The sequence below is a fragment of the Mus caroli genome, unplaced genomic scaffold, assembly GCF_978045245.1.
Source record: "Mus caroli unplaced genomic scaffold, Mus_caroli_1 scaffold_7, whole genome shotgun sequence".
In the NCBI taxonomy this organism is placed as follows: Eukaryota; Metazoa; Chordata; class Mammalia; order Rodentia; family Muridae; genus Mus; species Mus caroli.
The window spans coordinates 20,889,185-20,910,665 of NW_028227262.1; the positions used below are offsets into that span (position 1 = coordinate 20,889,185).

General features: G+C 49.0%; 1 protein-coding gene across 1 annotated transcript in view; it reads left to right on the plus strand.

Annotated features, from left to right (window-relative positions):
- Tead4 (TEA domain transcription factor 4) overlaps positions 1-21,481 on the plus strand; it is a 74,965-nt gene that overhangs the window by 49,898 nt on the left and 3,586 nt on the right. Inside the window, exons 4-11 of the mRNA XM_085839865.1 lie at positions 974-1,038; positions 1,349-1,411; positions 4,901-5,029; positions 6,147-6,190; positions 6,629-6,684; positions 9,547-9,686; positions 10,826-10,999; positions 20,933-21,073. Of these exons, the coding sequence (XP_085695991.1) occupies positions 974-1,038; positions 1,349-1,411; positions 4,901-5,029; positions 6,147-6,190; positions 6,629-6,684; positions 9,547-9,686; positions 10,826-10,999; positions 20,933-21,073 (812 nt within the window). The remainder of the gene's footprint in view (positions 1-973; positions 1,039-1,348; positions 1,412-4,900; positions 5,030-6,146; positions 6,191-6,628; positions 6,685-9,546; positions 9,687-10,825; positions 11,000-20,932; positions 21,074-21,481) is intronic.

Sequence of the window (21,481 nt, forward strand, 5' to 3'; positions counted from 1 at the left end):
GGGAGGAGGATCAAGGATGGACACACGGTCTGAGCCAGCCAGGGCTAGATAGCAATTCCTTTTTTCTCAAAAAGCAAACACACACACATACAGCAAAATATCAACTATGAAAAGTGACTGAGGATGTAGCGTAGGTAACTGTTTGCTTAGCGTGTACAATGCTAGGCTTGGTCTCCAGCACTGAATCAGAACCTGGCATGGTGGCACATGACTATTAATATAGCACTTGGGATATGGAAGCAAGAGGGTCAGGAGTTCAAAGTCACTCTCAGCAACATAATGAGTTCAGAGTCGGCCTAGGAACTAATAATAGTAACAATAATTAAAAACCCAATACGTCCTCTTTGATCTTATTTATAGTAATAGAAGATGTGGCTGGCTTGGGGACACAGTATGGCCTCCAGGTGATAGTGAGGCAGAGCCTTGAGCTACAAAAGCAGCCTGGGTTTTGGTTTTGGCTTTGGTGAGATTGAGAATAGAGGCCTTTTGCCTGTTATACAGATCTTCTAGCATGGAGCTATTTCTCCTGGCTGCCCTAACTGGATGAAGAGGCAGGCCTCCTCCCTGGAAACTATTAGAGTCCCAGGACCACACCTTCTATCTTCCCCATTGCCCACCAACCATCTTTAAGGTCCTCCTCATTTCCAGAGGCAGCAGAAACTATGAGAGCCTCACAGGCAAGGGCCAGGTATTTCCCACCCAGAAAGCCCTGGGAAGGACCAAGGTGTTGAAGCAGCCACTGTGGAATGAGGAGCTTGGGCTGAGTGGTAGTGGCCCACGTGTCCTGGTTCCACTCCTATCACCAGTCTGTCTGGTGACGATGTAGTCTTTTCTCACTAATGGGATATCCCTGTGTTCCAAGGAAGGCAGGGGGAACTCACACAGTCCTTATTCTAAGTCTCCACCCAAGGTGGGCAGAGTAAGCAGCCCACCTTCATGCTCTCCCCACTGAGAGGTTGTGGTGTTTCTGCAGGTCGGAATGAGCTGATTGCACGCCACATCAAGCTCAGGACAGGGAAGACGCGCACAAGGAAGCAGGTGAGTCTGAAGAGGACTCCCCAAGGGGATTGGAGAGGCATCCAAGTCTCTGGGTGCCCTGGTTCTTCCATTTACCAGCAAGTCAAACTCCCACTCTGGGATACTAGGGGAAAAACAAGCCCCCCCCCCCCTGCTTGTGAAGTACTGCCAGACTCAAGGTGAACTGGGCAGGCAGGAGTGAGCTCCCCACATTGACCTGCTCCTCACACAGTACATTCACAGTGTAGCCAGAGAGCCATGGAGGGCTAAGGGTTGGGGACACACAAGCTGACTGGGAGGTAGAGACAGGAAGTCTCTCTTTCTGCAACAGGTCTCCAGCCACATCCAGGTGCTTGCCCGTCGAAAAGCCCGGGAGATCCAGGCCAAACTCAAGGTAAGGAAAACCGTCAGCAGAGAGAGAACCCTCCTGGGACTTGGGGGTGGGGGTGGGGGTTGTGAAGTGAGGCTTTCCAGAAGTCACCGCTCTTTTTCCGGTTAGGAAAGTCAGCGCTGTGGGCCCAGGGGCATCCATTGTGTTGAGCCTGTGTGTGTTGTGTGCTTCTTGCTGTTAAGGACAGTTGAGGCCTAGCCTGGGGCATCTGTATAAAGCCATGTGTGTGGGTGGCAGTCTCCTGCTGGGCCCTACCTGGGATTTAGTGTAGCAAGGCCCAGACTCAGCATTTCTGTCCCCCCACCCCTGTGTTCTCTGAGATGAGCAGTTCCAGCTCTTCCCTCGATGGCCCTCCGTGTAAGGTGATGGGCCACCTCAGTCCTCCAGGACTCTGGACCCCATACCCTTTGGGTGAGCACTAAGAGAGGGTGAGCCTTCTAACAGGGAGACCCTCCCTCATCCCTCCCCCCCTCCCCAAGGGTTTCTCTGTGTATTCTTGGCTTTCTTGGAACTCACTCTGTAGACCAGGTTAGCCTTGAACTCACAAAGATCCACCTCCAGCCTCCCGATTGCTGAGATTAAAGGAATGCAACACAGCCACCTCTAATCCCATCACCTCTTATCTGACCGGGGCCCAGATTCAAATCGGTAGAACCACGGACCTCTCTGCCTCCTGAGAAGCTACACACACTGTCCTCATGCTTCTGTTCCTATCCTCTGCCCAGCTGTCTGACACACCCCAGAGCTGCGCACCTCCATCCTTTGTCCCCAGGACAGCTGGCCTGCCTTCAGCTGTGGATCCCTCCCTGGAACACTTACAGCCCTAAAGCCCTGCTTGTTCTCCAAGTACTCTCTCTGGTCTGCTTCTGACATACTGGGAGCCCAGGTGACAGCAGAGGACAGAATAGCTGTGTTATGTTTAGAGTGTCTAAGGGAATGTCCAGTTCCTTGGGAATCTCTCTACCATGCATCCTTGCTTCAAGAAATCTTGTATCTGTTTATAAATTGAGACTCGAAGGCAGCGGTCATTGGTCCCTAGTCAGTCATCAAGAGGAGCCACAAACCTCTTAAAATGCCCAAATTATCATGTATTTCCATCTTCCCCAGTGACTGGCCTGGGAACTATGTCCTACTTTCAAGGCTCCTGGGACCATAGTTATTAAGTTCTGGGGTGGACAGTAGGATAGGTGGGAATCCTTGGGCTTGGTGCTGTCCATCTTCATATCCTTCATGAGCCCTGTTTAGTGTCCTCATCTACAAAATGTCAGGATGATGTGGCACAGTCATTGGTAATGTCCCCTTCAACTAGAAGATGCAAGACTCTTGGCTCTGCTGTCTGGCCATTGATGTCATCCTTATGCTGTCCTTTCCATTTCCTCTTGCCTCTTGCCTCATGCACCGAGGATGTGGTTTTCTGAGCCCTGTCATTTGTTTAGATTAAGGATACAGGAAGGGACACATGTTGCCGGCATGGAACGGATGGAGCTCTCTGGACTTGGTACAGTTGTAAATCTCAGTAGCCCTTAGGATATGGCATGTCAAGTCACCTCAGAGAGAGGACTGGGAGAGCTGGCCTAGGATGTCTTCTTCTCCCAGAAGGACAAGACATCAGTTATCAGAGGCAGCCTTTAAGAACAAGGCTAAAGTTTATCCACAGAAGGACAGTAGTTGAGGATGCCAGCAACAAATTTCACCCATTCCCTTCTTTCACAAGCAAGCACATAGTGGAGAACAAGTAAGCACATAGTATGACTTCCATGTGCTCTGTAGTGAGTGCTGGCTGCCGATACATCCTAACACATTTCCACTGTCCCCTTGGCTGGCACTGCCTTCTGTGCCAGCTTGCAATGTCTCAGTCATTTTTCTGAGACAATAAAAAAATTTCTCAGTCTGGGTAATTATAAAGCATAAATATGGATATGATTGTGTATGCCTATAGTCTTATCAGCAGGCTCACACAGAAAGCTCTTGCAAGCCCAGGCATTTGAGAACAGCTAAAATAGGCAGACTGTCTTTTTAAAAAGAGGAGAACTGAGCATGATGGTCCACATGTGTAATCTTAGTTACTTGGGAGGCTAAAAGAGGAGGACCCAAGTTCAATATCAGCATGGGCACTCTAGTGAGACCCTATCTCAAAAGTTTTAAACAAAAAGGGGCTGGTGGTAGAGTATAGATTGCCTCTGTATTGTAAGGCCCTGAATCCAAGCCCCTGCATCATGAAAATAAAATGGATTGGGACCGTGGATATAGCTACTGCAGGGTTGAGTGGTTACCTAGCATGTGCAAGACCCTAGGCCCAAACTCTAGCACAAAAAGAAAAAGAGAGAAAGGCTTAAAGATTATGGCACTGGAGAGTTGGGCAGTGGTTAAGAGCGCTTGTTGCTCTTACAGGGACCTGGGTTCTGTTTCCAGTACCTACATAGCAGCTCACATCTGTAACTCTAATTCCAGTGGGTCTGACACCCTCTTCTGGCTTCCGCAAGCACCAGTCATGTATGTACGCACTGCACATAGACACATTCAGGCAAAATACTCACACGTATTAAATAAATAATTAATGAAAAAAAAGAATAATACAATCTCACAATCTGAGAACATGGCTGCAGTATTTATTCAGCATCTGTGGGGTCCCTTCTTCCAGCATGAAAGCATGGAGAAGGGCGTCACCACATAGAGAGCAAACTCCGACCAGTCAGTCTTCCTCTCCTTGTAGACCACTAATGCTGGCTGTCAAGTGGACTTACCTTCCTGACTTTGCTGAATTACCTTCCGAGGGTCCCAGCGCTAAATAACCACCAAGCTGTGAACATGGTGGAACAGTTGAGCCCCAGAGTGGACCACTCTTAAGGCTATCCCTGCCTAATCTGTGACTCAGTTCTTCATAAGAGATATCCTCTGCCCTCCTGGGGTCAAAGTGTACTAGCCTTTCTCAAGGTCCTTTGTATGCTGCTCCAGGCCACACCTATTTCCAGATTGCTCCCGAGTAGCTTCTAATTGTCCTGCAGATTTTTAAGCTACACAGGTATCTGCCAATCTCAGCTTTTGCCTTACTCAAAGCAGACTTGGTTCTACCAAATTCTCACTCACCAGGAGATATTGACTCACCAGTGTCTCCATTTGATAAAGATGCTAATTGGAGCCTCAGGTTCAATGGTAGAGCTCATGCTTAGCATGCTTGAAGCTTGGGGTTCCATCTCCAGCACTAGAAAGAGACAGAGAGGAGAGCTAGAGAAGGCAGTGTGGAAAATCGGGCAGGCAGCCTGGCATACATAGTCTCTAGCCAGGTTCTTGTGTCCCCAACAGATGAGGAAACTGATCAGAGAAGCCAAGCCACCTGCTCAGTCACCAGCACATTAGTACTTCAAACTTCAACCTGGCCTGCAGATCTGGCTGCCAGCCCTGCACAACTTTTCTGACCCCAAGGCCAGACAACGCCTCCCCTGAGCCTGGTTGGTGGCCCTGCTCAGGTGTTCCCTTCCCATGTCTCCCCAGGACCAGGCAGCTAAGAACAAGGCCCTGCAGAGCATGGCTGCCATGTCGTCCGCACAGATCGTCTCGGCCACAGCCTTCCACAGTAAAATGGCTCTTGCCCGGGGCCCTGGCTACCCAGCAATCTCAGGGGTAAGTGGGGCAGCCCAGAGCAAGAGGCCAATGCAGCTTTTCCTCAACCCTTCTCTTCTGCAGAGTAGAACAGTGGCTAGTCTCAATTCCTGTCTTCTGAGTCCTTCCAGGGCCCATTCTAAAAGCATAGCTTTGCCCCGTGGCAGAACCTCCGCTTATTCTTTAGCAGTAACACAGCAGGCCTTTGGAGAGAGGCAAGGGACTGCTCTCGTAAGCTGCCCAATGAGAATTGGCTTAATTTATAGTTGAGGAAGCAGAAGGATGGGAACCCAATCCCAAGGCTTTGACGTCGCACTACGGTGTCCTCAATACCCACCCACCACTCATCTTGCTTGTCTCTGCTCCTGCTCTGCACCCCAAGAGTGCCCGTTCCGAGTGGAGAGCTGATGTCTAGGGACAAATCTGTGCTCAGATTTCAACTTTGCCAGCCTAACAACCAGTCTCCAAGCCATGTCTGCATCGTCACACTTTTAGAATGTTCCAGAAATGGTCCTCCTTCCCAAGCTTGTCCTACAGCCTGAATAGCTTTTCAAGATGCCCCACTTGCACTGTCCTCCCAGATGGGGAAGAACCACTGAATGTCTTGAATTCCACATGTCTTTCCGTTATCATAGTGAGAGAGAGTCTTAGTGTTAGTCGGAATGTTAAGTAGATGGGACATAAAATGTGTGTGTTGACACTTGGATTAAATCATTCTTTTTTTTTATATGTGCGAGATGGGAACACAACTCAAGAGCAAGCTAGGCACACGCTCTACCACTGAGCCCCTGAGTAGACTTCTTGGCTCTGGGAACTCAGAGCCACACATGCTTAGAGGCCTTACATTGCCCTGTGATTCCAGATGGGAGGGAGAAAGTGCCCGGTCAGCAGGCTGGGCTTTCCCCATGGAGCATAGAGAAAAACACACCTTGGTGTGGCCGCTGCCTGTTAGCATTGGCTCAGAAGCCTTGGCTTGCCTTCCTCCACTGCTGGAACTGCCTCTCTTCTGCCTTTTCCACCTGGAGGCCTGCATGGCCTCTCCCTCACAGACTTTCCCCACGCTCCTCGCGCGCGAGTTCTGGCCCCATGCACAACGCAGCTGTGCTGAGTCTGCACTTTTTTTTTTTTGCCTCCACAGTTTTGGCAAGGCGCTTTGCCAGGCCAACCTGGAACGTCCCACGAGTGAGTACGGTTTACCTTTTTACCCCTCACTTCCTGAACTGAGCCTGGCTAGGGGAGATGGGGCAGGGGGGCACGGGCTGCATGCAGTATGCGATCAGCCTATTCAGGGTAGCTTTGCTCTTGGACATCACTTACTTAGTCTGCAGTGTCTACACTCAGAGCCATTTACTTAAATGCCCGTCTGTACAGGGTGTAGGTGGAACTAAAGCTTGATACCCAAAGGGGCATCAGGTTGGCCCCAGAAAGGATGTGAGGTGGATTGCCTCAAGAGATATTGCTTCTATAACTCAAACACAAAGCCTGGGGGATTTGGCAGGGGAGGGTGTTAGAAACCAAACCAATGTCTTCTAAGGCCTAAGGCCACCAATGGCCAAGCTACCAGAGCGACTCCAACACTCTCCCCAGAGCCTGATGCCTCCTCTCTCTTTTCTCCTGCAGTGTGAAACCTTTCTCTCAAAACACCTACCCTGTCCAGCCTCCGCTGCCTCTGCCAGGTAGGTGGGTGGTGCATGATCCCTGTATGTGTCACACCCTCTGCCTCCTGCCTCAGGTCCCAGGCTCCCAGCACCCGGGTCCTGCTCTTACCATGGCGAGATGTCATGCTGCAGCCATGCCTCATGGGCCCCTTGTGGCATTCTGGAGTGACACCAAATGCTGTACTTGTGCTCAGGGCCGGCTGGATTGGATTGACACAGAATGGAAGGAAGCACTTTTGTGCCCAGGTTGCCCTTGTAGGGTACATGTGCTGCTGGCTCTTCAGGCTTTCCCCTCAGAGTGCTACCATCGCTTCTCAGTTGGGAGCTGAGAGGCACAGCTTTCCAAGCACAGGAGACCCTGATGCCTGCTGGGCATTGATACCTAAGCAGTTGCTGGTTTGGTCCCTCCCCCAGGCTTCAGTTCTGAACTTCTCGCAGGAGGCTTCCTCATCTCTTTCCACACTGCAGTCCAGGCCAGGGTTTTCACCCTTCCTTGGGGAGAGAGCAGCTATACCATTCTGGTTGTGGTTCCTCAGGCTTCCTGGCAGCCCTGGTGCCTGCTCACTGCTTCCTTCATCCCCATACAGAGCATCTCTGAGTTGGGTCCATTCCTCATGTCCCTGTCCTCTTTTCTGTTCTCTTCCCTCTGTCCATGCTGATGCAGTCTGCACTCAGATCCACCTAATTCTTGCCTGGAATACTGCAGTCTCCTCTTCACTGGCTCTCTCTCTCGCCATGCTATTCCCAGCCTTAAGATGCTTCTAGGCAGCGTGGTTCCTGTCGGTGAGCTCTGAGCTCTGCAGTGGATCTGCCGGACTCCTGAGCCTCAGCTTCCTGTGCTCCCTGTTCTGTCCACTGTGCTCCCTGCTCTGCCTCTGGGCTGTGGTCACTGCTCCTGGGCCATGGATCCTCTCTCCTGCCCCCACCCAGGTGCCCACTGTTTGCCCAGTCAGGGCTCTGCAGACCTCTGTCTAGCCGAGGTAGTCTTCTTTCTTTGCCATTCCTGTTTGTTCTAGGCCAGCTGTATCTGCATATCCTTGTGGGTCCTCACTCTCTGAACACCTTCCTGGGTGCCCTGGGGCTAAAGGAAGGAAGGAAAGGGGGGATGGATGCCCTCAGCATGGGCTGGTGTGTTCAGCATGGCTGGCTTCTCTCCTGGACTGTTCTTTCTTGGTCTCCTCTTCCTTTTGTTTACCCTGGGCTGTGTCCACTGCTTCTGTCCAGGATGCTAGAGGCCATGAGGCTCACAGAAGAAAAATCTGGATCCTGAAGACCTTGCCTCTACTGTGTCTCCCTCTGTCCCATCCTTTTTCCACAATGAAGAAGGAATGAAAAACTGCCCAGTTCAGCAGCAGGGAGCTTGCCTAGATTGCTATCTGCATCAAAACCACAGCTCCCATCTTAAATGGAATAAGGGATAGTTTACTCTGGAGCCATTAGGATTGACCATGGCCTGGGAACACAGATTTAGGTTACCCCCAAACTCCATGTTCCAAGTGGACATGGGATCACAGGGGTTTTATATTTTTACTGGACAAAGAAAGTCATGAATCAAGACAACTTTAAAATACACTGGTGGCTATACCAGAGAGGCAGGCACAATGAGATACAGGGAGCTATTCTACAGGTCTAAGATGCTCTGTGCTGACGCCCTTAGCTTTTAGAATGGCAGAAACTAGCGTTCTGCTAAGTTAACAGCTTCTGAGAGGTGGCTATTTATTGCCACGTGGTATTAGTTCAGATACAGAGTGAGGTAAGGAATGCATGTTCCAGAAGACTACAACTAGCGTAAATAAAGTAATTAGCCTCTGAAATAAATTCCCGATCTTCCCACAGTGCTGACATTCCAATTGGCCCATCAGTCTCTGTAGACGCAGAAACTCCTTCCAGGAGTGTTTTGTTCCCAGCCAGACACAGCTGCTTTTCAGGAATTTTTTTTTTTTTTTTTTTTTTTTGGTTCACAGTGCTTGCTCCAGGCAGGCTTCCATCCCTAGTATTACCAGGAGAAAAAAAAAATTGTGAAGCTGACCATTTCTCAGCCCAGCTTAGCTCATCCATGGCCTTCCTTGACTTGGGAATGGAATCCATCCTGTTTGCCAGCATCCCTGGCTCTCTACAGAGCCTTGTTTCCCACTACCAATCCAGAAAGGTCTTCCTTAAAGCTCGGCTTTCCAGATTCAGTCAGCTGGTTCCCAGCCCCCACACACTTGCTTTGGCTGGTTCCCAGCTTGGAGCACCCCCACCCCTTCTAGACTCTCATCCTTCCTCCCTCCCCTCTCCCTCTTTCAGCTCTGTAGAGCAGGCTAGCCTCGAACTCACAGCATTCTGCCTGCCTCTGCCTCTTGAGTGCTGGGATCAAAGGTATGCCCCACCTCTGCCCTGCTTCTTAATGCCTTCTTTAAGCCTCATCTTCCTGATTGGCCTCAAAGGCACCAAGAAGTCTTCTGTGGTGCTGGGGGCCCTCCCACCTCATCAACACTAGCCTAGGTCTGTGTTCACTCCTTAGAAACCTTTGTCATAATTGATATTCTATGGGTTTGAGGCAACTGTGAGCCCTCCAGGAAACTTCCTGCTTCCAGGGCCTCTGAATTAGTGTGCTGTTTGGTTCTGCTGGTTATCTTCCTACCTGGACTAGAAATTACCCTAGGGCAAGAATCCTGCAGTGCCTGCCCTAGTTGCTTTCCAGGCAACCTGGGCTGCTGAGAATCCATCTGCGTTGATCATAGGCCTGTGCAGAAGCTTGGGACCACTGAGCTGGATGGGGCACAGGGTCTGCCCTGCCACGGCACATAATCACTGGTTTTGTCAAGTTCTTACTGAGGATAGGAACAGGGAGGACAAGGAGGGACAAGTCCCATGTGTCTCTCTCCCTTCATGTAGGCTTTGAGTCTCCTGCAGGGCCCACCCCCTCGCCCTCCGCACCGCCCGCTCCTCCGTGGCAAGGCCGCAGCATAGCTAGCTCCAAGCTCTGGATGTTGGAGTTCTCGGCTTTCCTGGAGCGCCAGCAAGATCCCGACACAGTAAGTCCCTCTCGCATCTGACTGTCAAACTCCAAGAGAGGCCATCGTAATCTCAAAGGTTCTGCTGCCATTGTAGGGCCCCAGTCTTGCAGGCCCAGAGTAAGTCACCAATCCCACAGGCCTTGTCCCCAAAGAAAGTCCTCGAATCCTGCAGCTTCTGTCTCCATGCTATATGTCACTGTTAGTGGAGGCCCTAGTCACATAGTAGGTCCTCTAATACCCACCCTATTAAATGGATTCCCAACCCTGGAAGTCCTGCCCCCACAGAAGACCTCACCTTCCAACCTTCCTGCCTCTTCTGGCTTCCTTCCCTTTCCCTCAGGTCTTAATAGATTACTTGTTCTTTCTTCTCCCCTCAACTGTCTTATGTGTCATCACTCTCTCCTCCCTTCCCCTTCTTTTACTCTGTTCTTTCCCTTGCTTTGTGTATATCTCCCACCTCAAGCCTTCCTGGCTTTGTTCTCCCTTTCTGTTCTCTCAGGCTTCTCCCTGTCTCTTATTTCTCTTCTTCTTCTAGTGTCCTTTCCTCCTAACCCTGCCCCCTACACACCACCCCGTCCTCCACTCCTTAGCTCTGAGGGGCTCTCAGGAAGCTAGGATGACTCTAGTGTGGAATCCATATCATCTGAGACAATAGCAGGGTACAGCAACAGGTTACTCCTGACCTTGTCATCTAGGGTTTTACTGCTGTGGACAGATGCCATGACCAAGGCAACTCTTATAAGGATAACATTTAATTGGGGCTGTCTTAAGGTTCAGTCCATTATCATCAAGGTGGGAACGTGGCAACATCCAGGCAGGCATGGTGCAGGAGGAGCTGAGAGTTCTACGTCTTCATCTGAAGGCTGCTAGTGGAAGACTGACTTCCAGGGAGCTAGGAGGAGGGTCTTAAAGTCCACACCCACAGTGACACACCTCCTCCAGAAAGGCCACACCTTCTAATAGTGTCACTCCCTGGGCTAAGGATATACAAACCACAACACCTCCCTTTTCTGAATGAGGAAACTGAGACCTGCTCAGATAGGTAAAGTTATTTGCCCCAGATCGCAAGTAGGCAGTTGGGCTGTCTCTCTAGCCCACTCTTGGCTAGAGAAATTCTCAATCAGACAGTCTCAGATGGATTGTTCTTCTGTCCACAGTACAACAAACACCTGTTCGTGCATATCAGCCAGTCAAGCCCAAGCTACAGTGACCCCTACCTCGAAACTGTGGACATCCGCCAAATCTATGACAAGTTCCCAGAGAAGAAGGGAGGCCTCAAGGAGCTATTTGAACGGGGGCCCTCTAATGCCTTCTTCCTTGTGAAGTTCTGGGTAAGCCCTGGGCCTCTCTTCCCTTCATTCAGTGCCTTGAGATGGTGAGGAAAGCTGGAAAGAGAAGGCACAGTGGTGTGTAGGAGGCAAAGGGGGTGGGGTGGGGCGTCAGGAGGGAATACACACAGGAGACCACTCACCGCTTTTGGAAGCTGGGTGTCAGATTGTGATAGTGAGGCCATAGAGCTGTGCAGACAAAAGGCTTTTGTTTCCTTTCTTTCTCTCTCCTTTCCTTGGTCCGTTTCTTTCTATGCCAGGGATAGACAGCTAACTGGGATAGATAACTAAGGCATGTTTCCCAAATCCTGCATGAACTAAGAGACTCTTTTTGGATGGTGGCTGTGGCAAGATCCTGGCCAGGAACTGGGGGGTTTAAGGAGGTAGTAGTCCTGGGGAAAGACTGAGAGGTAAGTAACACAGGGCTAGGAGAGTCTGCATGGTTGGTTCTGGGCCTGATGCTGGTCCCCACCTGGTTCTCCGGGGCTCATCTGTGAATCTTACTGGGCTCGGCAGAGCTGGGAAAAGAGAAGAATGGCTTAGGATGTCTCTTAGTGCAGCCCAGCCTCCCATAAGGAAATACTCATGTCTGTCTCAAGCAGTCCTGTCCACAGGCTTGGCCTCTGCTGTTCTCCTCGTCCCTCTGTGGATGCTGGGTACATAGAGTCAGTTCACAAGATGCTCTACTCTGAGATCAGGAGTCACAGAACTGCCCACAGCTTTCTTCCAGGGCCTACAACACACAGAAGACACATGGGGGACACCAGGGCAATGGCTAGTAAGGGCAGGAAGTCCTCCAGGCACCTGACTGAACTTCAGATATGGAATTTTTCCCATATCTGACACCAGGCCTGGGATCCAATGCTGACTCTCCCTGCTCCCTGTGGTCTCTGCCACAGAGGACCACCCAGATGCTTTCCTTAGATCTATGGAGTGCACTCTATTTAGTTGCTTGTTTTTTTGGAACTGTGGTTGGAGGCCAGGACGTCAGCCTTGGTAGACAAGTGTTCTACCTTTGAGCTGCACCACAGCCCTGCCAGCTGGCTCCTCTTTCTATCTACTTCCGTCCCAGCCTAATTTGCTCCTGAGCCTCTTGGTAAACTGGGAGTCTCTCGTCTTGGAAAGAACATGTTGACAGTGAAGGTGTATACAATATCCCAGGTGGCTTTCAGTCCCTGCCTAGGAATGCCCAGCCCAGCCCAGCTCTCCCTACTGCTGAGCCAGCACCTGGCTCTCAGCAGAAGACTACAGTGCTGTGTTAGAGACCCGGGGCCTTGCCTAGATAGACAGTGTGCGATTTTTTTGCCCTGTGATTGCAGGAATAGCTGGTTCTCCAAGCAGGTTGGTCCCTGGATCTGGATCTGAGGTCCGCAGGATCTTCTAGGCAGAGAAGAGGAAGGCCATTTCCTCCCTAGCAATGGATGAATAGAAACAGGAGAAAGGAGCAGGGAGGTCTGAAGAAAGGTACCTGAGATAGAGTAATAGAAAACAGAGCAGCCGGGCAGTGGTGGCACATGCCTTTAATCCCAGTACTTGGGAGGCAGAGGCAGGCAGGTTTCTGAGTTCAAGGCCAGTCTGGTCTACAGAGTGAGTTCCAGGACAACCAGGGCTACACAGAGAAACCCTGTCTCGAAAATAATAATAATAATAATAAAATAGAGCAGCTAAGGTGATGGTTCTAGATGGTCCTTAATTTAAATTCTAGGGCTTAATTAATATGGATGAGAAATATGCAGTGTGTGTGTATGTTGGTGATCAACTCAGGGCTTTATATATAAAGCGCTTGCTCTACTGTTGTGCTACATAGCATTCCACTGATCTTCTTAGACAAGTGTGTTTATAGCTATGAATTCCAAGAGTCTTTAATCAGTAAGGAAAAGCTTTTGATTCTTGTGCTGATTCCTTCCTAAGACCTGGAGGGTTAAATTGTGATCTTTCTTTCAGTTTTATATCCTGTTAGTAAACATTTATGTCACTGTATCTTGGTGTCATAACTAAGGCATTCTAGATTTATTTCATTATAGAATAAAAACCCGCTTTACATCCCTTTCCATTACCTGAGACTACTCCCATGGAGCGAGTCCTATATCCTTGAGCAAAAGCCACACAATGTTTGCAAAGAGCTGAAGGCTATGCTGTGACTACGTTTCCTCTGTTGCATACCTTTTCTTTCTCCTGTAAGTAAATGGCTTTGTTTCTTTGTAAACTGGGTATTTTAAATGAAGATATTCTTAAATTTTACAGATGGCTCCATGAGAGCCACCCTATAAAACTGACTCAGCTTCCGGGGGTTCTGGGATTACAAGTGTCCACCACACCATGTAGCGTACAGCAGCCCTTTGTAAACACACCGCTCTGCTGCCGTGTGATGCCTGGCTTGTCTTGCAATGTGTGTACCTGGTGCCGTTCTGATTCACTCTGCCTAGGGAATTTTATGATCTGCTTTTCTCCTTTCTGAAAGTTTTAATATCGCCTCGATTTCTGTGTTTTCAATTTCATATTGATGATCTTTGGGTTATATCCTGTCTTTCTTCCCATCTTTGGCTCTAAACTTTAGAGTGTAGGCATCTTTAATGATAAGATTAGAGTCTTCCTATTTCAGGACATTTAAGTGTGTTATTTCTTTGAAGCTTTCTCTCCTTCATTTTGCCAAATCCCTAATGCTACCCCAATCCCTGGCTTATACTCTTTGTTTTTTTCTTTTTTGGGAGGTAGTAGGGAAGTTGAAACTGAATCTCACTGAATGGTCTAGGCTAATCTGTGACTCATGATACAGCCCAGGCTGTCCTCAAACTTGTAGTGATCCTCCTGTCTCAGCCTCCCAAGTGTCAGGATTATTGGTGTGAGTCATCACTGTGTTTGTGTGTTGACTGTCTCTTGTCCTGGAGATCACTAAGTAGGCTAGGCCAAAGCCCCAGGGCTCTCTTTCTTCCCCACCTCCCCCAGCCCCATCTGGGATTACAAGTGTGACCCTGAGCCTGGTCCTTCTTCATGGATTCTGAGGGTTGAATTCAAGCTCTATTCTTGCAAAGTAAGTCCCTCAATTACTATTTTTTTAAAAAATATTTTCCATTTTATTTGCCTGGTTTCTTTTCTTGGAGACTTGCTTCTCTTGTCTTCTAACTTGGATTAGTTATATCTGAGTGCATATTATCCAAAGCCCAAGGCATCAGTGCATAAAGCAGTAGTTTTCCATTCCTATAGAAGAAGCCTGGTGGTGGACCCTCCAGGGATGAGCTGACTTCTCTGTAATAGCCCGGGAGCCTGAGTCCTCTCTCCTTGTCATCCTCAGTGTGTGGCTTCTGTTCTCAAGGTCATGGACACTGGAATTCCAACCATTATCTCCACATTGCAAACATTAGGAAAGAATCCTATGTAGCTCCCTGTGGGGTCCTTTCTAAAGTCCTACACCAGGTGTAATTATCTCTATGGCTGCACCTTGCTCTGATGAACTAGGGAGATGCGAACTCGGCAGCTTTGCTGTGGGTTTCAGTTAGAATCATTGGGGTAAACAGGCAGCCTCCAGTTTCTCGTGTGTTTAGGGGGAGTCCTGGGCTTCCCTCCATTGCATTACGTTAACTAGTGGCTTTCTCAGCGCTGGTCCAGCTGCCCCTTGGATGTGACTGGAGTCAGAAGGGAGACCCAGCTGTCAGTGCAAGATGTGGTTATCAGTTCTATACCTTGGAAGACAAGGCATATTTAGGGCCTTCTTTTAGCTGGTAGGCTGGTAGTTTCTCTCTCTATATATATATGTGTGTGTGTGTGTGTGTAATTAACATATATTAATTATACACACGTGTATATGTGTATGTATGTACCTATATTCTGCGTATAGGGATTCCAGGGCCCTGCCTATGCCAGGCAATCCCTGTACAAAGCATGCCAGGTAAGCCCTATACAGCTGAGAGCTGCTTCCTGGTGCAGTTGGTGGCAGTAGTTTTTATCTACAGACACATTTCAAATAAGGCTCATCTTAGAATTCCATTTCACAAACAGTAGAAACTGACACATTGTGCAGACAAGGGCTTCAGTCTGAGGCATGCTTCCTTGGCTGGGTCTCTTGTTCCTGTGGCCTTTTTCAGTATATTCAGGGAAGACAACAGATCACAGGAGCACTCACGTTATGAGGTCGCATGGACTCCCTCACTTTTGATTTTTGCTACATCTCCAAAGGTGGATCTGTGGATAATCTTGTCTTCAGAGGAGAAAGGGAAACATGATCAGAGTAAACAATTTCACCAGACTTAACCCAGTCTGTTGTAGGACTAGAACCAGACAGCAGACCTCAACAGTAAGGCTCCAAGGTCAGGCAATGCCCCCAGACACAGCTTTGGTGCTCACCCTGGTCCTGGGAGGAAGCTGAGGATTGCTTGAAAGACTCCAAGGGATGTCATTGGTAACAGAGAAGAGGTCAGACTTCACTGAGATCATGCAGGCCGAAAGGGGAGCAATCAGGCCATTTGATTTTCTAGATCTTAACCTTCCTCCCAGGAAACGTTGGCAAAGTCTTCCAGGTGGAAGTGAGTTAGAGCCTCCCTCTGTTACCTTGTTAGGCCCATTTCCTCTTTTCCTTCCCTTAGGGGACCGGGGTGGGGGGGCAAGGAACTGATAGAAGAAGTGGGTGCTGGGACAGCTGGAATGCCAGAAGTTTGACTGGGCAGGTCCCACAGACATGCTTGGATAGGGCTGTATTAAAAACCCACAAGGCCATTGCCTTCTGGCAGCACAAACTCCATAGTAAGTCTGGGCCAGCCCAGCACATGGTGGCTATGAGAGCCCTCACCCTGTGGCAGGCAGCTGACTTTTGGGCTTAGCGTTTCCTGTGAGATTAAGTCACTCTTCCTCCTTTCTTTCTTTTTCTTTTAACTCTTTCCCCCTTCCCTTTTCCCTTTTCTTCCTTTCTTTGATTTATTTATTTATCCGATGTATATGACACACCAGAAGAGTGCATCAGATCTCATTACAGATGATTGTGAGCCACCGTGTGGTTGCTGGGAATTGAACTCAGGACCTCTGGAGGTGCAGTCAGTGCTCTTAACCACCGAGCCATCTCTCCAGCCCCAGTCACTCCTCTAGAGAGCTGCATCTTAAGATTAAGTCTTGGCTTCTGTGCCTCTGTTTCTCCTTCTTAAAGGTTAGCTGTTATTCTCATGGGCTTCAATCTGGGAGCTCGGATCTTATCCTCAGCCTGAGTGCTGCCTCCTTAGGGAAGGTGAGGTCAGAGAGGGAATGCCAGAGACCAGCACACTGTCTGTCCCCATGTGGGAATGGCTCAAAGGCAAAAAAAATACAGTGAGATCAGGTCAGTCACGGGCAGTCTCCTGCCCCTGGCCTGTTCGCTCCTCCTATCACTGTCTGCTGTGGTCTTGGACACACACTTAGGAAGGAAACCTGTCCAGACAAGAAACTGTTGCCTGTCTCACGGCCAGCCTTCCTCCCGCTGCCTGTTTGCTCCATCTGCCTGCCAGGGTGCTGCGGAGCTGATGAGCAGAGCCCGCCCAGAGCAGGGCCCACTTTGATTTCTCAGAGTCTGTGCAGCAGCTCCTCCCTCTCCGGAGAGTTGCGCTCACACTGAGGGGCTGTGGTGGTGGTTCTGCCACAGGCCTGGGCTTATCAAATGACATCCAGGTACAGCTGGCAGGGGAAGGGAGGGGTGGAGCTGTTAAGGCCCAGTTCTGAGAGGGCGCCCACTTGAGCGAGAGCTGGAAAATGGAAACCCCGTGCCCCATAACCAGTTGAAAATTACCAGGGGCTGCCTCTCCTTGTCAGGGGAAGGCGTGCCATTTGGCACACTGGGTAGAGCCAGGACAATTCCATGGGCCTTTCCATCATTCATTCCACAGCTCCCTTCTGGGCCCGACATTCCTCCCAGACACATGACAATCAAGGCTGTCTGCTCATCTGTCAGTCACCCGATCCCTCACACCTGTTGCAGGCCCAGTCCAGGAGCTGCCCACCCTCACGGAACAGCTATGAATAGGGTGCATGGAGGGGGTAGTGTGTTCCAAAGGCTGGCCACCGAGAGGAACAGCTGTCCTGGGCTACAGCTGCAGGGTGAGCTGGTGGTAAAGTGGGATGGATCCCGGAACCCAAGGACTAGCCGAGGCACCTTGAAAGGGGTCCTCTGGCATTAGCCACCACCTCGAAGATCAGGGTGACACTGGCCCCTCCCTATCTCACCGGTCCTACTTTGTTCTCTGTTACAAATTCTTTCATAATACACAAATATTCCGTAGCCTTTTCTTGCCCCATAGTCCCCAGAAACACTGGTGTTTTGAAAGGATCCTAGGGTGGGAGGGGTGGGAGGTGACTGAAGTGTTTGCAGGGCTCAAGTCGAGGTCTAGGACTCAGGGGTAAAGTATATACCCCTATACACCATACACCATACACACACACACACACACACACACACACACACACACACACATATATATATATATATATATATATATATATATATACACTCATACATACATATACATATATATGTATATATATGCACATACATATGTTTATGTGCAAAATACATATGTGTGTGTATAGATATATGTATATGTACATATGTGTGTGTGTAATATAGGTGTCTTATATCTGTCACAGTACCACCCATAGCTACATGCCAACCTTTATTGAAAGGCCTGGTGTGTGGCCACTGAGTAAGATTTGTAGAGAACAGGGCTTTTGCCCCATGGACCTTCCCCTGGACAAGTCACATGAGCATGGGGTGCAGAGATAGGGGCAGGCTGTCTTTATGTGTGGCTGGAGAGGCTCTTTGGTATTGGGTCTTCCCAGCATGGTATTTGGGGATGTCTTATAAGTGCTACATCTACTGACGTATCTTAAAAAACCAAACCAAACAGCAACAACAAGCAGAGTCCTTGTTTTCATGATTGTATTGCTGAGGGTAAAATTACAAATAAAAGAGAGTTGATGTCACTAGGTGGTGGTAGCACACTTTTTAATCCCGGCAGAGGCAGAGGCAGAGGCAGAGGCAGAGGCAGAGGCAGAGGCAGAGGCAGAGGCAGAGGCAGAGGCAGAGGCAGAGGCAGAGGCAGAGGCAGAGGCAGATGGATCTCTGAGTTCAAGGCCAGTCTGGTTTAGAGAGTGAGTCAGGACAGCCAGGACTATACAGAGAAGCCCTGTCTCAAAACCAAAAAGAAAAAAGAAAAGTAAAGTAAACTGATGTTAAAGATATCACAAGGGTCAGCGATATGGCTAAGTGAGGAAAGGTGCTTGCCTTTAAGCCTGATAACTCGAGTTCAACTCCTAGAACACACATACTTGAAAGAGAAAATTGACTCATGCAAGTTGTCCTCTGACTTACATATGCCCACAGTACAACATCTCACACACACACACACACACACACACACACACACACACACACACACACACACACATGAGTCCACACACATCATCATGAGCCCACAAGTATCATCAAAAGATAAGAAATTAGGTGGATATCTGTAATCCTACTACTCAGGAGGCTGAAGTCAAAGGAATGAGGGTTGAGGTCAGCCTGGACTACACAGCAAGTTCTTGGTTCAAGCAAAGGCACCATGAGGGTCTGGTGTGGTTAATGAAGGTAACACTGGTCAGAGTCCTGTGAGCACGTGTCTGTCATCTGAGTCTTGTTACCAGATCTCTGGCCTCAGTAACTTTTCAGACCACTGGGACTCATGACAGTGTTTTGTTTTCTTGTTGATGAGTGGTCAGCATTTCTGCCCTGTTCTAGTCACAGCATAAACTAAGTTCATAAACTGTCTCTCAACGTTTTCAGGCCAGTCTGACAAACTAGGTCTCCTGGGTTGCTCCTATGACTTTGAGAACGTGGGGGGAGAGTCTGGGTTCAGGTCCCTGCTCACCTCATTTGTCACCAGAAGACCTTGAGCCATGGCTGACCCACTTCCTCCAGGACTCATGGGTTGCTCTCCTTGCCTTGCTCCACCCCCTGCAGCTGCCCTTTGCCAGTGGATTATAATGGACACGGAGTGGGGAGTCTGAAGCCATCCTGGGGATAGAGAGTGGTCAGTAGAGGGGACTGTTTGTTTCAGAGGCTAAGCATCAGCTCGGATGCTGCAGTGATTGTTTGCGTTTTCTTCCTCCTAATGAACGGCTCCATTTAAACCATACATAGCGCAGAGACATTCCAAAAAAAATCTCCATAATTGCTTTCCTCCTTCAGCAAGTTCCGTTCATCCATAGTGGTGAAGGCTAGCCCTTCTCAGCAGTGTGCATGTGCCTCTCTTTGTGTGTGTGTGTATAATATGTCTTCCACACTACCTTAATTACAGCATAACTAACACTCCCTTGTCAGCTTACACAAAGATTTTGCTGTAGAAAGGAGGTGCCAAAGGAGAAAAACTGGTACTTGAGTGTCACCTAGTGGTGTAAGACTGCTTGTCACTTGCTCCCAACTCCTACCCAGACCTTCCTGGGTTCTGCACAAGAACGGTAGGTCTCAGAACCTGCATCAGGATTGGCAGTGCACAGCCTGCACTCTGGTCCATGTGGCAGTTCCCTCTGTGTTGTGTGGTAGGTGAAGAAGTCTCACATAAGAGTCATCCTTCTCCTGGGCAGTGCTGGTACACACCTTTAATCCCAGTGCTTGAGAAGCCCTCGTCTACAGAGCAAAATCCAGGACAGTCAGGGCTACACAGAGAAACTCCATCTCAGACAAACAAACAAACAAACAACCCCGAATCACTGTTTTCATGACTGTATTGCTTAGGGTAAAATTAAGGAATGAAAGAGAATTGGTGTCGACGGGCAGCCGGAGTGCACACCTTTAATCTTGGCACTTAGGAGGCAGGCTGGTCTACGTTGTGAATTCCAGGGCAGCCAGACCCACACAGCAAGACCTGGACCTCTGAGCTGGACCCAAGTCCTGCCCCTTCCACCCCCCCCCCCTTGTAGTTGAAAAGCTCATTCATGAAATTTTTATTCCACTTACACAAACTTTAATTCATGTGCTCTTAACAAGTGTACTTGGATTGTTCACGAAAATTTCATGACATTAAAACAAAGCTAGGCCTCATCTCAAGTTATTTCCATGTGTTTGTTTTCGTTTTTTGTTTTAACAGCACATACATGTCAAGCAAGTATCAAAAAAGAAAAAAAATCACAAAAGCCAAAAACAAAAAGCTAAAAAAGAAAAAAAAAAAAGCTAAATACTTGGGATTTTGTTTACAGCTGTGCTTTGTTTACAGTTTGTGTTTACAGCAGTTCATTTCTGCTGCGTCTAGACTTTTGCATTTGTTCTTAGATTGCCTAAAACATTTAAATACAAATATACTATGTAGCAAAAATAACAAAAGCAAGTAGCATGGAACCTTACAAATAATGGACCGTGAACTGTTTCTTCCCTTAGAGCAGATTGGGTTACAGCTCTGTCTAGGGACCACTGGTAAAGAAAGGGTGTGCATGTGAAGACACAGGAGCTCATTGTGCGTCCATCCTCTGGATGTTTGTACCACAGCCTAACAGGTGCCCCAAACCTTAAAGTACCCACAGACACCACACTCCAATTATGTCTTTTGTTCCCTATCAGTACAAAACTAATATGCAGGCGATTTTCTTTGCTTAGTCATGGGAGCAGTTTTAACATTGGCCCTTCTGAAGCCACAATGTACCAAGAGTACTATGCTAAACACGCGTAACTCCTATAAAAATGCCACATCCCCATATTGGCCACTTCAAGGTAGAAATGTGTACGTTCTTAAAGTCAAGGCATGTGTAGACAGACAGTCAGACAGACAGTCAGACAGACAGAGTCTTGTATATATCTCAGGATGATCTAGAACTCAGTCTTTCTGCCTCAGTCTACTCTGCTGTCCCTGCCCCATTCTTTTAAATTCCTGTTCTCTGGTCCAAGACATGCACTGGGCACCTAAGGACACACCTGCAAACAACCCTATCTCCCCCTGTCTCCTTCAGGCAGACCTCAATACCAACATTGACGACGAGGTCAGCGCCTTCTATGGGGTCTCCAGCCAGTACGAGAGCCCAGAGAACATGATTATCACCTGTTCTACGAAGGTCTGCTCATTTGGCAAGCAAGTGGTGGAGAAAGTTGAGGTAGGAGCCTACCTGGTGGGTGTAGGGCAAAAGGGTGGACTGTGTGCCTTCTCCTGGGGCCAGGATTGCTAAGGGGGGCCCTGGGCAGAGGTAGACGCCATGCCCCTTTTACTGCCTTTAAGGAAGTGCATATTTTGGGTTGGGCATGAGGCATCTGGTAAGTTACTGATTTAATTGCCTGTCCTGCACCTCAGAGCCCTGGCTGAGTCTTCTGGCTGGGATTCCTTTCAAGCCTTCCTTGGAAGCATCCCACATCTTCTAGAGCAGGGCCAAAGCACAGGCTAGCCCAAGGATTTCTCCCTAATCCATCTGTGTCTCTGACAGCTGAGTGTGGGGCTAGGAGAGAGGCCTTTCCCAGGCACACAGCTCTCTAGAGGCAGAGGCAGGGGAGGTGGGTGGGTGTTCACG